The 18,201-nt window shown below is 39.4% G+C and overlaps 1 protein-coding gene across 1 annotated transcript in view; it reads left to right on the top strand.

Moving 5' to 3' along the window:
• The window catches only part of LOC106093417 (uncharacterized), a 169,569-nt gene that overhangs the window by 40,925 nt on the left and 110,443 nt on the right, over positions 1–18,201 (top strand). Inside the window, exon 3 of the mRNA XM_059367225.1 lies at positions 16,390–16,576. Coding sequence (XP_059223208.1) covers positions 16,390–16,576 — 187 coding nt within the window. The remainder of the gene's footprint in view (positions 1–16,389; positions 16,577–18,201) is intronic.

Raw genomic sequence — 18,201 nt, 5'->3', positions numbered from 1 at the left:
ACGTGGAAATCTCTTCGTATTTCCGATTTCTAGTTTTACCACCTTTTATTATTTTATCTCCAATAAATTAGGAAAACTTTAAAAGACATGATGCAAATTATAGACATATACGGCAATATTTGGATGCAATTTTTACCGGGCATCTTTTCCTTCTAAATTGGATTTTCGGTCGATTTTTCGATTTCGATCGATTCGAAGGAGAACAAGGTGGTCTCACGCGAACAGCTGAAAACACCCGTCCAGTTTGGCAATATTAAAATGTCAGCTTTGTGTTTACATTCTCAGCAAACTATCTCATTTTTTTGCACGTACTCTTTGTTTGAGTTTCTCTATCACTCATTTAACTGACACACGAACGCAAACGAGGGCAAGTTTCTTTGGTTGTATTGAGAACATGCCAATTATGAAATGACATCTGGGTTACGAGATGGCGGATTCCACCTTATCATTTGTGGTTGTTAAACAAATGAGACCACCTTTAATTGTTTCGCCATGGGAGGAGAATAAATTGGTCAAATTTTTTTTTTTAAAATATTTACATTTGTTGTTACTTAATTCTTTATTTTATTTGCGTAAAATTTTACTGAAATAACAGTCATCAATTGGTTTTAACCACTTGGGTGACACAAACAATAACCTGTTGAAATCATAACACTAGTTTGAGATCAAATTAGAATGAGCGCAAAAGAAAAAATTTCACCAAACTATCACTATAAAACTAAGACATTCGCAAAGACAAGCACATTTTGAAGGTCTTGAAAGATTAGGATCGGCCTGAAAATAGTGTGTTGGCAAGCCGTACAAAATTCAGCTCTGACTTTAACCACATGTCACCGCCGATGGGCCAATTCCTGCACCCAGTAGCGACGACAATTTTCAAAAAAATGTTTGTACAAATTTCGCAGTAACAGAAAATAGCGACAATTTTCGATTTTGAAAAAAATAAAATCCTGGCTACGTCCCTGATGGCAGCTATATCAGGTTATATACCGATTTCGACCATACTTGGAACAGTTTTTGGAAGTCATCCCAAAGCGACATATGCAAAATTTTAACCATATTGGATAAGAATTGCGCCCTCTAGAAGCCCAAGAAGTCTAATCGGGAGATCGAATTATATGGCGGCTATATCAGGACTGATTTAGACCATACTTGACACAGTTGTTGGAAGACCAAATAAAACACTTCATGCTAAATTTCGGCAAAATAGGATAGGAATCGCGCACTCTAGAAGCTCAAGAAGTCAAGATCCACCATGGACCGCTATGGCCGATTTACAATCCCAACCGACCTACACTAATAACAAGTATTTGTGCAAAATTACAAACGGATAGCTTTACCCCTTCGAAAGTAAGCGTGCTTTCTACAGACAGACGGACGGACATGGCTAGATCGAGTTAAAATGTCATGACGATCAAGAATATATATACTTTATGGGGTCTTAGACCCATATTACGAGGTGTTACAAACGGAATGACGAAATTAGTATACCACCCATCCTATGGTGGAAGGTATAAAAACAATTTAAACATTATGGATGAAGCTAGTGGGCTGATAGGATAGGGTTAAAATTTTGTTTCGATTTCATTATAAGCGAAAGCTTCTTTTAGATTCGTGGAGCCCTCAGAGGTCTAAATATTAATCTAATTTGGCGATAACTTGCACAGAAAATATATAAACTTGAATTTGACCGATTAAACAAACATGGTATCGAGTCATAAAAACTTTTCAAACAAGGTGTTAATTGCCTTACTTAATTTTTACATTGAAATCCGGTTTTTTTGTACCATGGCAAGTGATTGGTAAAGAAGACATTCGTTGAACATTAAATTGTTATTTAATACTACCAATTGTGGCTATCTATTTCTACGTTCTGTTGTGTCCCCTTTCACACATATGTAATGCGAATGAGCCAAATATATGTCGAATTTCTATCATAAACAGACATTTAGTGGCGTGGGTAGACAAAGAAATATCAACAAAAATAGAAGGTGTGGTTTTTTTATCGCTTAATAAAGTAAAATAATGTATTGAATGATAATTGTTAAGTAAAAACCACATATTTATACCCTGCACCACCACTGTGGTACAGGGTATTATAGATTTGTGCATTTGTTTGCAACGCTAAGATGAAGAAGCAGAGCTAGACCCATTGATAAGTATACCGATCGACTCAGAATCACTTTCTGATTCGATTTAGCCATGTCCGTCTGTGAGTCCATGTATTCTTGTAATCAAAGTGCAGGTCGTATTTATTGTCCGATTGTCACGAAATTTTGCACATGTCACTTTTTTGGCACTAGGACAAACAAAAATGGGTGCAGATTTAGATATAGCTCCCATATATATCTTTCATCCGATATGGCTTTTTAGGGCTGTAGAAGCCACAATTTTCGTCCGATCTTCACAAAATTAGGCATTGGGTATTTTATTTGAGGTCTACATATGTGTGCGAAATTTGATAAAAATCTATTCAGATTTAGATATAGCTCCCATACATATATTTTATCCGATATGGACTTTTATGGCTGTAGAAGCCACAGTTTTCATCCGATCTTTAACAAATTTGGCGTGGAGTCGTTTTTGTAAAGTCTCAATGTATGTGCAAAATTTCATAAAAATCGTTTCAGATTTAGAAATAGCACCCATATATATCTTTCATCCGATTTGGCTTTTTAAGGCTGTAGAAACCACAATTTTGGTCCTATCTTTACAAAATTTTGCATGAGGTGCTTTATTTGACGTCTTCATATGTGTGCAAAATTTCATAAAAATCGGTTTAGATTTAGATATAGCTACCATAAATATCTTTCATCCGATATGGCCTTTTAAGGCTGTAGAATCCACAATTTTCCCCCTATTTCACATGAGACGTTTAAATTGACGTTCCGATACGTGCGCAAAATTTCATTAAAATGAGTCCTAATTTAGATATAGCTCCAATGTGTGTATTTCATCCGATATGGACTTTTATAGCAGTAAAAACCACAATTTTGGACACATCTTTACAATCTACAATCATGTGAATCTAGAATTCATGGTATTGTGTGCAAAACGCTAAGATTGGCATCCACTTTAATATGTATATAAATTATTTTGTTCACTATACTTTTTACAGACAGCATCCACGACAATGAAGAGAGGTTCATAAAGGAAAGGCAATTTTTATTTTTAAGATTATCAATTAAAAAAAAAAATATATTTAATCAATATATTACATGTTTTATCAGCAACTTTGCATCGGCGGAATGTATTGATACCGTCAAACAGCTCGTCAGAGGTATTCACGCTCCCTGGTCGGGCGCAAAGCTCGACCAGGTGAGAAAGATGGATATCCCCCAGCTCACAAAGGCTACGGTCTTCATCAAGAGATGGGACAGTTCATTTGCGACGGAACGCATGTTGGGATTCTTGGGCAAGCAAAACGAAGGTTTAGTCGCAGAGAAGTGGGAGGTCTTCCACAGGGAGGAGAAGGAGGAAGAAACTCTCTTAGTGGTTGGCATTGATCAAGTCTCCGTGATAAGTTTGGGTAGGACTTTTTTCAAGATTGAGAAGTCTAGGATAGGCATAAATTTTCATTCTCCGCCACTCCAGGCCGTGCAGTGGCAGGTGACTCAACACCGCCCAACAAACAGGGGGCCGACAACTAGACAATCACGGCATCTCTCAATATTGGAAAGACTAGGAGAAGCAATGATCCTAATACTGAAGTATAAGGAAGTGCAGTGGCGAGAGACCCAACACAGTCTAACAAACAGGCACCCGACGACGGACCCATCACCGACTTAAAGATTCGGAATACTGGGATAGGTAAAGATCCTAATATTGGAACATTAGACAGCGCAGCGACAGGAGTCTCAATGCAACCCAACGAACAGATAGCCGATGATGGTACCATCACCTATTCTCAAGAAGCCCAATTACTTAAGATTTGGAAGACTAAGATAGGCAAAGATCCTAGTATTGAAACAGCAGGCAATACAGGGAATGGAAACCCAATAAATCTTAACGAGCAGGGACCCGATAATGGAACCATTACCGACTTTATAAAAAGTCGGAGGAGTCGGCAGCGCAGTGACAGGAAAGTCAATGCAGTCTGAAGAACAGGGAGCAGACGATGAGATCATCACCGACTCCCAAGATTCTAATTTACTGTAGGACCAATGGTTGAGGTAATCCAGATAAACCTCCACCGGAGCGAGACTGCTACACACAAGGGCAAGATTCATGTTGCCTTAATTCAGGAGCCATGGACGACCCGGAACAAAGTCTCTGGACTGAACCCTATCAACTACCAATTATTCTATGCTAACACCGGTACTCGGCCGAGGACCTGCGTTATTTGTCATAATAATTTGAATTATATATTTTCCCCAGAGTTGTCAACGTCGGATGCAACAGTGGTGAGACGGTGGAGCATACCTGTCATCACTTTACCTGCCTTTCAACTCTCCGACACCGTCATCCACGTCGGAGCTGCAACGCCTGGTGAGGAAAGCAAAACAGACAGTAAACGAGGCACTAATAGGGTGCGATGCGAACTCTCACCACATTTCGTGGGTTAGCACCAACACTAATAAGCTGGGCCAAGCCCTGGAAAAGTTCTTGAATACTAACGACCTATTAACACTTAATATTGGTAACACTGATACCTTTGTTAATAGGATTAGGGAGGAGGCATTAGATGTGACGATATGTTCGGAAAATCTAATCAATAAGGTTCAGGATTGGAGGGTCTCCATGGAACACTCTTTCTCTGACCATCGCTACATTCGGTTTAGAATAGCACGGCCAGCGCCAAATCCGATAAGCTTCCGGAATAAGTTGAAGACCAACTGGACAAAATTCAAAAGCCTACTCAGAAGAAGACTTGGGCAAGATAATTTATATTGTTCAAGCATAGAAGAGATTGATGAGAATGTCAACAGGACAACGACTGCACTGGTCGAAGATAGTTGTCCTCTTCGGGAAAGGAAATCAGACCAAGAAAAACCCTGGATGATCGGGGAGATTCGCAATATTGGGAAAGAGGTTTGCAGACTTTTTAACAGAGCACATCGTAAAAGAGCGGAAGTTTATTGGGATGTGTATTACACACCGCCCAGTAAATACAATAAGATTACCAGAGCGGCAAAACGTGCCTCCTGGAAGCTTTTCTGTTAACAGGTCGATAGCGTTAATCACGCCGCCAAGATAAAAAGTTTCTCTCAAAAACCCATGTCCAAACTGAAACTTTAGTAGACGACATGGGAACGAGAGCAAAGACAACGGAGGACATGTTAAGGCTTTTGATGAAAACCCATTTTCCACTGGATACGACGGGACTCACGGCGACACCGGAATCTAAGAATAATGACGTTGATCGAAGGTTTATAATAATGGAATTTATGGTGAAGGAATCCTTGAGGAGCTTCAAACCATTTAAGTCACCCGGACCTGATGGGGTATTTTCGGCGTTACTACAGAAAGAGCCAGACTATCTGGCGCCTCGTCTGGCCAAAATTTTCTCAGCGTGCGTAGGACTTTCATATACTCCGAAAGCCTGGCAGGAGGCAAGGGTGGTGTTTATACCCAAGCCCGCCAAGGCAAGTTATGCAACACCAAAGGCCTACAGACCCATAAGCCTAACATCCTTTCTACTTAAAACCATGGAACGTATTGTGGACACCATGATAATGATTAGGACATCCAGCGAACTGCTTAAATATAACGGGCATGCCTATGTCAAGTGAAGATCGGTGGAGACTGCCCTGCACGAGGGTGTGCATAAAATAGAGGAATCGTTCGATGCCAAAACGTACACACTGGCGGTATGCATTGACATCGAGGGGGCTTTTAACAATGTGCGGAGCGACACACTGATACAATCCTTAGACCAGTACCGGGTGGACCCGGTCCTTAGAGACTGGATAAATCATATGCTAAGGAACAGGTGGATAAATTGTGTGTCTCTTGGTATAAATGTAATGGAGAAATTGGCACAGGGCACGCCACAGGGGGCATTTTATTGCAACTCCTATGGGTTACCACTATAAATGACCTATTACGGATGCTGACTGAGGAGGGATTTGAACCAGTCTGCTATGCAGACGATGTTATAATACTTTTAAGGGGTAGGATCCAATCGAGCTATGCAGAAGTGCCGAAAGGGTCTTGCATACACCATATGACTGGGCTAGACCCAGAGGTCTCAATGTTAACCCAGAGAAGACTGAAATATGCCTGTTCACGAGGAAGACGAAGTAGGACGATTTCGATATCTGACAAGGTCAAACACTTAGGTGTGATCTTGGATAGGAAACTGAATTGGAAGTGTGGGATACTGAAATCGAAATGGGGCCTGAATTCTAGGATAGTCCACTGGATCTACAGGAGCGTGATTAGATCAATACTTACTTACACCTCAATAGTTTGGTGGTCTGCTATGGAGGAAAAGTGCAACATAAGGACCGTACAAGTGGTTCAGAGAACATGTTATCTTGGCATAGGCGGAGCGATGAGGACCACGCCCATTAGACCCCTGGAGTCTATTCTAGATATCCGACCCATTGACATACAGATTAAGTGTGAAGCAGCCACTGCGACTTATGAGACTTAAGGCGATGGGAGAATGGATTGAGGATGGGAGCAGTTCCAACCATTGCGGTATAATGGAGGCGACAATAGGAAACCTGGAAGGAACGTAAGAGGTTACCGATTGGACACCTGAGACGACACTTGAGGTCGAGTGTAAGGCACTCCTGCCATCGGCACAGTCTCGGAAAAACGGAACCCTAGTATTGCCATCTGGAAGATCATGTTACACGGATGGATCAAAGCTAGAGGACAGAGTGGGCCTGGGGGTTTACATTGAGAACCCAGGGACTGACATCTGTTTTAGACTGTCTGATCATAATACGGTCCTGCAGGCGGAGATCCGGGCGATCACGGAATGCGTGAAGTGGTGTGGTGCTAACGCGAGGACGTCGAGTCTGAACATCTATACCTACAGTAAAATTGCCATAAGGGCAATAACAAGCAAGACGGTAGGTCACGAACAGTCTTGCAGTGTAAGAAGGAGATTAATGCCTTCTCTGAGGATGAGATCGTGAAAAGACAAGGCTATTACTGATAGGAAGCAAGAAGGAGGTCAGTATAGCTATTGGTATCATAACGGGACACATAGGACTACGAGCTCACTTATGTGAAATCGGTGCGGCAAGTGATAGCATGTGTAGAGCGTGCGGGGAAGATGATGAGACATTGAAGCATTTCCTTTGTCATTGCCCGGCTTTCGTGTCCAACTGATACCGGTACTTAGGTGAAGAGACACAATAGCAGACATAAACCAACTTAGGGGAGTAGTATTGAAAACAGGGTTACTCCATAGTTTTTAGAGCGTACCGTACAACAAGCCGATTACTGGCTTAGGTGTATGTCCATAGTGGATTGGGGCGGATTAATATCTGCACCCTCTTTTCAACTTAACCTAACCTAATCCAACAAAATAAAATATTTTTTAGTAATTCAAAAAATATCAATTATTTCCTTTATTAAATTGGTAAAAATGTTATTTAAGAGAAGAGCCAACTTTCAAATAAATTATTTTATTGAGTTAGTAACTGGTTTATTCAGATTTTTGCGCTTGTCATAAATCCAAATTACAAAATTGTTAATTAATAATACAAATTCGTTTATAGGTCCAATTTCAGCGAATCTTTTATTGAATGAACAAATTTCTTAATTGAGTCATGTTTTGCATTTTTCTGTGTGGTAAACATAAATCGTTTACCATTTACGCCTTCGAATATCCGTACTTAACAAATGTCTCAACTTTTATCTAATTTGGCTGAAATATTTTCCAAACACTTTGATATACTCCAATACCATACCACATCGGCCCTGATGGGTTCATAATTAAATATAGCTGCCATAGGAGCCAATATCCGTCCGATTTTGCTTTTAGAGACCTTAGACTAGTAATCAAAGTAATTAAATAGTAATTCATAAATAGATCTAAAAACATAAAATCTCTCTTAAATGTTAATAATTAACGATAGCATACATTATTCCGTTAAAATAAATATAACTCTTTTCATTTATTAGCTACTAGTGAAAAAAATGTAGCGTTTGTCACATAGTGTCACGTAGTCACATAGACTTCACGGCTTTAAGCCTAAAACTGACCCGAACAACAGTCAAAACGCATTATAAAACAAGTAAAAAGGCATTAAGTTCGGCAGGGCCGAATTTTGGATACCCACCACCTGGGGCACATATCCAAACCATCTTTCGTCATAGTCCGATGAGAAATACATTATTTATGCACCCATAGAAGCCAAACCAAATGCGGCACGTACATTGTGTGGTCTAACTAACACAAGTCACTGATCAATTTTGGTTCGATATTGGTCTTTTTGGCAGCTATATCCAAATATGGACCAATCTGAACCATAAAGAACACAGATATCGAAAAGTCTAACATAAGCCACTGTGTAAAATTTCAGCGAAATTGGATTATAAATGCTCCTTTTATGGAGCTATGACCTTAAAACGACAGATCGCTCTATATGGCAGCTATAACTAAATCTGGACCATTCTGGGTCATCTTCAAGAAGGACATCGACTGACCTAACTCAACTCACTGTCCTACATTTTAGCGAAATCGGACAAAAAAATTGGCCTTTTATGGACCCAAGACGTTCAATCGTGAGATCGAACCATGTGGCAGTTATCCAAATCCGGACAGATTTGGGCCAAATTGAAAAATGATTTCGAAGGGTCTAACAAAATTCACTGTCCCAGATTTCTGCGAAATCGGACAATAAGTGTCCGGGCCAAAAGTACATTTACATTGGCCACTAAATCCGGATTTTTGGCCTTTTCGACATTTTAATGCCAAAACTGTTTTTTTTTTGCTGGTTTTACCATACAAAAATAAATCTCGGTTTCCAGGATTTATTTTTAAATCCTAAATAAACCCGATTTCATGGCTGACTAAACGATAAAAGTTCCAAAATATGCAACTGTTTTCAAGAATTGTGTATGAATGTGTGCGATATGCACATTTATGTTACTTATATCCCCAAAAACACGATGTTAACGGACAGGTTTGTTTTGGGTTTTGTTAAATCCAAATAATAAAAATTTCAATGTAAACCTGCTACAAGACCTTAAATAGAAAGTCGGTCTACATGGCAGCTATATCCAAATCTCGAGCTATCTGGGCCAAACTGAAGAAGAATGTCGAATAGCCTAAACAAATAAATGTGGCTTTTATGGGCCTAAAACCGGCAGATCGGTCTATATGGGGGCTGTATCCGATATAGTCCATCTTCGAACTTAACCTGCCTAGGACAAAACTAGAATCTGTGTAAAATTTCAGCTCAATATCTCTATATTTAAAGACCGGAGCGCGATTTCAACAGACGGACGGACATGTCTAGATCAGTGTTGCCACTCAAGAATATTATTTTCTACCAAAATTAAAAAAAAAAAATTTACAAAACTCGAGCAAAACCTACCAAATGTTCTACAAGCCAAAAATGTGGTATATGTTTTTATACCCGCCATCTGAGACCAAATTAAACATACATCTTCAACACTACAAACTATCTAGTACCGTCGTTATTCATAACGGATCTAGCCATGTCCGTCCGTCTGTTTGTTGAAATCACTCTATGGCATATATCTCGAAGTAACACCCTTTATACCCGTATATTTGAACCAATTTCAATGAACAACCGCACCGAGTTTGAATAAAGCTATCTGTCGAGTTAAATGTTTGGGCCCAGAAGTACGGTTTTACAACCAAATTGCGTCGTTACAGTGAGTTGCATCTACCCCTCAACATCTTTGTGTGCGGCTGCCACATTGGCCTATTTTCCGATTGAAAGCGCAAAGGCACATTTCCTACCCAGAACTTACGAAATTTGAAAGGGATCCCTCATCCCGGCACTGGATAGCTGTGAGCACCACACAGGCTGGAACAATGAGGTTCGATCTGTGTGGTATTCAGTGCCGTCATGAGAAGCTTAGCTGCGAGTCACGGACAATCAGCGATATCGAGCGGAGAGTCTCAGTGAGAGGCCGGGCGGAACTTGCATAAATACTGAGTGCCTATGATGCTCGATATGACAAGGCGGGTTATTGCCGCCTTTAAATAACCAAAGGCGACCCCGTTCCCGCGGCGATCGGCCCTTGCTCACCCTCCTGTAGGTGAGCAAGGGCCGATCGCCGCGGGGGGTTCGCCACCTCCACATGAAAATGTGGCTACAACAGTAACAGTCAATATTAAAACTTACGCCCTTTTTACCAAAAGTTAAAACAGTGAGACACCTTGTAATAGTATTTGGTCTGACGACATCCATGATTATGTTCTGCACTCTTTACGAATACGCAGAAACAACAAGAAGTAAATTAATTTTGAGTTATCCCCTGCGATTTTTTCAGTAACTAACTTGGTATATGTTGGAAAAACCTACCAAAAATTGAGGTCAGACTGCCAACCTACCAAGAGAATAAAAACCTACCAACTTTGGTAGGAACCTACCAAAAACGGCAGCACTGGTCTGGAGATCGTCTTAGGTTTTTATGACGATCAAGAAAATATATATACTTTATAGGTTCGGAAATGTATATTTATTTCGATGGGTTACAAACGGAATGAAAAAATTAATATATCCCCATCCTTTGGTGGAGGGTAAAAATGGTGATGCAGAAAATGCGAACTCATTCCGTAGAAGCGGTACTGAGTTCTATAAGCAAAACAGTATAGACATGTTGTTGCGCCAATACAATATTCGCTGCAATTTATTGCAAATGTTATTAAATGCTCACGAAATGGGCACCAATCGATTCTTTTCCAATGACTTTGTCTTTGTTGTGTGTTGTTGTTTGACTTTGTTTGTGTTATCTCGTCCAAAAGAATGCGGCATATATCGCCACCAACCAATAGGCAATCTTCGTGTGAATGACTTTCGTACAAGGCTTTAGGAAGAATATTTCTAGTCTTTATCGCGCAAAATATTATCAAGCCATGCACACGACTGTGTTCCAACCGATAATAACTGCTGCTCGACTGACCATTACTAGATGGAAACCCGAAAACTATTTTTTTGAGGGTACGCCTCACTCCGCTCATATTCTCTGCCAAATAAAAGAAACACAAAAGATAAACAGTGTAAATGAATCATCTTTTCGTGTAACAAAGAATATTTTGCTCTAAATAAAACATTTTTGGCTTAAAAGAGTTTTTCAATCTTCGCGTAATATTCATCGTACTACCGCACATGAAGTTCCTAAAGGCCATAAATGAAATGGCATTTACGTCTTAAAGTGCCGAATTTAAGACTAATGGTGTTTTCGATTGTGCTATAAAGTGTAGCATTTTCTCGACATGTTAGGTTAGGTTTATGTGGCAGTCTGGCCATCAGACTCACTTAGACGTTTTCGTCCATTGTGATACCACAGGAACAGAAGTAGGAAGAAGCCTCCTAGTTCCTACCGTTGAACCATCCAGAACGCTTTAAAAAGCCCAAAAACTTGCAAATGTTCACATCCGCCAAATCAGACAGGTTCGCAACCTAAAGTGGAACTTCTTCTAACTGCTAGTGCGGAGCACACACACAGAAGGTGTTCTATAGTCTCTTCTTCTTCGATGTCCCCACAGCTTCTGCAAAAGTCGTTGCTGGCAACCTTCACTCTGGCAGCATGTTTTCCGATTAGACAGTGATCCGTCATGACGGACACAACGACTGAGACGTCTGTTCTAGCCAATGACAGCAAAGCTGTAGACCTCTTCAAGTCTTGATTAGGCCACATAGTTTTGGAATGGTCACAGCCCCCTCTTTGTGACCATCTATCATTCGTTGTCCTTCGCGTCTGGTCCTGAAAACTTTGCTTACATGTCGCTAGAGGCATAGCCACAGATTCCAAGCATAGCCACAGATTCCAGTGTCCCTGAAGTATGTAAGGTAGTTCATAGTCTCGCAAGATCGTCCGCTTTAGAATTTCCTGCGATATCTCTATGGCCCGGCACACAGAACAGGTGAATTTCAAACTGGTCAGCCATCTCGTTGAAAAATCTGCGACAATCGAGGGCGGTTTTGTGTTCATAAATACGTTCTCCAGGGATTAAAAGGCTGCTTGAGAAGAAATGTATGCCAATCGTCGTTACGACATTATATCTTAGCCATTCCACCACTTTCCTAATTGCAAGGATCTCTGCTTGATACACACTGCAGTGGTCGGGTAACCTCTTCGATATGACCGGTTCTAGATCTTTAGAGTACACCCCAAAGCCCACCTGGTCGTTTAGTTTGGAACCATTTGTATAGAAGTCTATGTAACTTCTTCTACCAGGGATATCGTAGTTCCAATCGGTTCTATCAGGAAAAGTGGTACAGTAATTTTTATCAAAAAGCTGGTCAGGTAGGGTATAATCCTCACTGCCCGGAACATCGGATATTGTATCAAGGATAACACTATGTCCGTAGCCGCCACATGACCAATGAGATAGCTCCCTTTACCTCACGGCAGTGGTCGCTGCAATTTTGGTAGCCACAATGTCCAGAGGCATAAGATGTAGCGTTAAATTCAGTGCATCAGATGGTGTCGTCCTCAGTGCGGCTGTGATGCACAAACAAGCCATCCTTTGGATCCGGTTAAGTATTGAGCAATAGGTGGATTTTTGAAGCGCCGTCCACCAGACCACAACACCATATAGCAATCCAATGACAGCCGGTTGTACGTACCGGATTGACCCGATGGAGTCCTTTATCGGCAACTGCTGCCGCCTCAGTATACATCTTACTGCTACAACAACAACAACGATGTAGCATTATAGTTCTGACATCTGCAGTATTTACCCAATGCATGACACACGGTCTAAACCACCAACTTTTGCCAATGGCTCTCTTGCAGGTGTATAGGGCAAGAGTGGCCTTTCTTGCCCTTTCCAAAATGTTGGATTTGAAGTTCAGTTTCCTGCAACTTGTATCTCCACTTTCGGTAGCCCACTTTGCTGTTGCACGTAGAGCTTTCTGAAGTATATCTCTTAGAGTGCTGGGAAACTTTCCCCTAACCGCAATTGGCAAGTCATCAGCATACGCGACCACTTTTAAGTAGTTTTCTTCCAGACACAATAATATATTATTAATGGCTATATTCCAAAGTAGCGGAGACAGTACACCTCCTCGAAGAGTTCCTCTGCTGACCAATCTTTTGGGATCCACAGATCCCAAGCCTGCCGTCATGCATCTTTTAGTAAGTAAGTTATTAAAAAACTTTCTTACGGTAGAGTTGATGCCTAGAAACTCCAAAACTTCATGATTGACGTCGGTTTTACATATATTCCTTGATAGCGAGAGAACCTTCTATGTAGCCGACTAGGTCGTGAAGGGTTCTTTCAGTGGATTTGCCTTTACTAAATGCAAGCGGTTGCTGCGACAGACGATCTCCAGGGATTTTTGCCCTAAGATACAGCGGTCAAAAAAAGTATTCATCATTCAATGTTTTTTTTTTAATAAGTCTACAAAAGACAATTGGAATAAAAACATATTAAACTAATGATGCAGTAGTGCTTGTGTGATATATATGTACACAATTTCATTGTTTTTAAAGAAAAAAATAGTATTTATTGGAACAAAAAGGGCCATTTTACAGCTGAACACAAAAAATTAAACAAAAAAAGTATTCATCATTGCAAAAAAACAAAAAAATAAATAACATAATTTAAAAAAATTAATACTTTGTTATTCGACCACCGCGTCTTATAACTTCTTTTAAACGGTTTGACATCGATTGGACTAATTTAGCGGTTATATTTTGGTCTATATTAGTCCATTCCTCCATTATCACCTGTTGCATTTGACTCTTGCTCGAAAAATTGCGCGTTCTCAATTTGCGTTCGAGATGTTCCCAAAGATGTTCAATTGGGTTCAAGTCGGGACTTTGAGGAGGAGTTTTAATGACTTTGGGGCAGTTATACAGCATCCACATCTTGGTATTTAAAGCAGAATGTTTGGGGTCATTATCTTGATAATATTGAAAGTTATTACCAAGCCCAAGTTTTACAGCACTATCTTTTAAATTCCTCTTGAAAATGTCAATGTAATACTTATGATCCATTACTCCATTAATAATTTCAAGATTTCCCGCTCCTGAAGCCGCCATACACCCCCAAACCATTAAACCACCTCCACCATGTTTTACAGTAGCAACTGTGTTTCGTTCTTCAAGCTCTGTATTTGGTTTTCTGTACACTATGACCTTTCCATCGCACCCAAAAAGATTAAACTTGCTCTCGTCTGCAAAAATGACTGTTTTCCAAAATGATTCGGGCTGTTTTACATACATTTTTGCGAAGTTTAGCCTTTTCACTCGGTTTATTTTATTTATAAAGGGCTTCTTACGTGCAGTTCTTCCTCTGTAACTATGCCTTTTGAGTGTATTTCGAATTGTTTGTGTAGTAACTTCTTTCCCTAAATATTCCATAGTGTTTTTACGAAGAATGGTCGCATTTGTCTTCGGAGTTTTCTGAACTTGCCGCACTAGCCAACGCACATCTCCAACTGAAAGTGCTTTTGGTCGACCAGATCTTGGTTTATTGTCAACAGTTTTCGTTTCTGTCCACTTTCTGATGATGGATTGTATAGTAGATCGTGGTCTATTTAATATTTCACTGATAGTTTTTTGAGTTAAACCATTCCTGTGGTGTTTTATTATCAAAACTTTTACCTCATCAGAAACCTCGTTTTGCTTACGACCCATTTTGACGACAAAAACTATATTTTCAATGAAATTAAATATTTGCTGTCAAGGGCAAAGCCTTCTTTACTAAATAAAACAGAAAAGGGGGATTCCCAAATAATATTTGAATTTGACTTTGATGATAGCACATCAATGATGAATACTTTTTTTGTTCTGTTTTTGGTGTTATTATATAAAATTGCATTTTTTGCGCTAATTAAATTTATTTTTTGAATTTATTTTAAAAAATATTACGAAAAATAAACTATTGCATAAAACTGCATTATTTGTTTACTTTAAATTTTCTTCAATTACCCAAAATAAGTGAATTTATTATCAATTTTGCTAATGATGAATACTTTTTTTGACCGCTGTATGTTTCTATCAACCTCTCAAAAGACTTCAGCATAAAGGATGACAGACCAATGGGACGAAAATCTTTCGCCTTCGTGTGGTAGGGTTTTCATACTTTCGGCATGAAAATGACTTTCTTGTCCCTCCATCCCACGTAATACAAGCAGAGTAAATCTCCCTAAGCCAGGGAACCAGTCTATCAGACACAGCTTGTAATGATACATCATCAGGGCCTGGCGATACATCATCAGGGCCTGGCGACTTAAATGAATGGAAACTTCTTATCGCCCAAAGGATTTTCGGCTCTGAAATAATTTCCCTAATGGCCTCCGACGAATGAATGCATACCAGTGACAACCTCTTCTGGCGCCACGTTGCCCGTGGAGAATTTCCCGGGAAATGTGTATCAACGAATAGTTCTAGTGTTTCGACATGTTGCACTGAAATAGAAATTTTGTGTTCGTTTGTCAAAAGAAATTCAACTCCACCACCGGGTGTAGTGTTCGTTTGTAATGGTGTTGCTACAGAGAGTGGAAAAATGTTGCATTTCTTACACCGTGCCCAGTCTAAGGTGGAGAATGTCGCACTTAAAATCAACGGCTATCATTCAAGCAAATTTAGTTTGAACAGGAGAAGAAGAAGAGGACAACATATGTTGAGTGTTTGGAAAAAAGTGACAATATATAAAAATGGAAAAATCGTAAAGTAAGCGCGTTTTATTTAGCTTACGGCATATTGGATGCATTGCTGGAAAGTTCTTCATCCGAAGACGACGATGCAATTTTTAGTGTATTATCTGGTCGAAATGACTACGTATGAACATGTTCAATTGAAAATGCAAAAAGTGTTACACTGTGAGCGGGCTGGGACGACATTTGCAAAACGTTGTTCCGTATAAACATTAGTGTATCATTTTTTTGCAGAATCGCAATCACCATAACATTCAACACAGTTACCAAAAAATATACTTTTCGTTGAAAAGAATTCAATGATTGGCGTACAGTGGCGTCTTAAATATAACTCTTGATTTTTCTTGTACTATTGTTTTTTAATAATGAAAGCCACGTAATGTGAGCTTATCTCTGAACAAAGATTGTTATTGTTATTTTGTTATTTTAATAATGAAAGCCACGTAATGTGAACTTATCTCTGAACAAAGATTGTTATTTAATTTGCTCAATTAGATTTGCACATTTGTTGTCTATACAGCAAGACCAATACCGATATTCTGTGAAAGCGGTTCAGCCGCTATAATGGCGTTCGTAAGAAATAACTTAATTTTGGTTTGTGAACTTTACATTTCAGAGATCGAGTAGCGGCGGAAAATATTTTACGCTCAAATGGATTTAATGTGATTGACAGCGATCAGGAATTGAACAAAAGTCAGTTTAAATGGGACACAGTATGTCCACTTTTTTTGTCATGCATTCCACTGGACAGAAATGAGTTTGCAAAATCTGAACTCGTACAAGGAAATTTATTCATAATACAGGTAAGTGCGTTTATTCTTTAATGTTGCATACATAAATGTTACTGTACACCAGCTGAACCGTGCCTGCTCAGCTATGCAGTCTTTTGCTCTCAAATAACTTTTATTTGAACCTTTAATTGTCACTTCATAAGTCTTGTTTGGGTGTGGGCGGACCCTCACACACCTGGTCCCAAGAGTGGATAGCGATTTCGTGATGTACTCCCAAATACCAATCACTGGAGCGCGATATTGCCATGGTAAATATGTTAGGTTTGAGGGTGGGACTAACCCCAAACACTCCATACTTGGATATTACATCCTTTGTCTACCCTCTGCCGTTTGAGTACCAATAGTCAGGATTGGTCTATATATCTATTTAGCAGGTTTTGTGGGTGGCGGCCTCAATGTATGTGTCTCCGAATTTGGACCATTTCAAGAAACTCGGTTCAGACGTTGTTGCTTCTATACGGTACACACAAATAAACACAAATTGATTTTTATGTCTAAAAAGAAAAAAAAGCTAGACCGGTGTGTTTTGTTCCACCCCATGTGGCTTCTAAAAATAAATATTTCTTCAAATATTGTAAAGCCGGCGGCCAGAGTATCAAGGCATTCAGGGTTATCGGTCCTCCTCGAATCTACATTATTTAATTTGTTTATAGTATTTGTTGGTGGCCCCTTTGGGCTTGGTCCAATTTTTTCATTAGTACTCGTGAGTAAACCCTTAAATTACTTTGAGATACTCATATTGTACCGTTCGGTATATGTCTATTTGGGGACAAATTTAGAAAGGATTTTCGCATTCTACTCCCAAATATCTTTTACTTGAGTCCCTTATGGCCCCGATCAGTCCACTTTTTCATTTTGAGGGCTTTGGAGGAAGAAGGACTTTTGGATTTGAAGAGGCGGCCTCTGACATTTGGTGCCTAATTTAAGTGTTATATGCATACCTTCATATCTTCCGTACAACTGTACAGCGATGTAAAAGCTTGGAAAATGTGATCGATCGATGGAAAAGAAATTCATTAGCAATTACAAAAACTATCTGATTTGGCTGTAATTTTGAATGTACACGCAAAAAATTAAAACGTTTGGGACACATTTACGACAGCTTTTTTGCGAGTTTTTCTTTTACTGTAACTGAATAACGTTTCGCTTAAACGTATCAAACGTTAGCCATAAACGTAGCATTATTGAGTAGTATATTCACTCAAATGTGATTGAGTCTGTTCAAAAACAATTTCTTTTATTTTACCTCAGGAGCCGTGGCTGGGATCCTCGGGGTCTACCGTCGTACGAATTCAGATTAGTCCTAATAAAATTACCTACATTGAAAAGCCGACGAACGATGCTAAATACAACTTTCCTTCTCAAAATTATGCAAGGTAAAATAATTTCAGTTTGAATAAAATTTATAAAAAATCTTCCTTTTAGACCAACCCATAACTATCAGCTGCTTCACCATGTTATTTTACATCGAACTATGCAAACAATGAGCCGTGATTCTGTTAAAGGAAAGTCAATACTCAATACATATTTTTTTTATTTAATCTAAATTCTATATATATTTGTAGTGTATATAAATTTAGTTTATAAATAAGTCTGTAAGGACTATGTAATCTATAGACTTAAGAATTGAAAAAAAA

The sequence above is a fragment of the Stomoxys calcitrans genome, chromosome 1, assembly GCF_963082655.1.
Source record: "Stomoxys calcitrans chromosome 1, idStoCalc2.1, whole genome shotgun sequence".
In the NCBI taxonomy this organism is placed as follows: Eukaryota; Metazoa; Arthropoda; class Insecta; order Diptera; family Muscidae; genus Stomoxys; species Stomoxys calcitrans.
The sequence above is the reverse complement of the archived record's forward strand: the minus strand, read 5'-3'. Positions and strand labels throughout refer to the sequence as shown.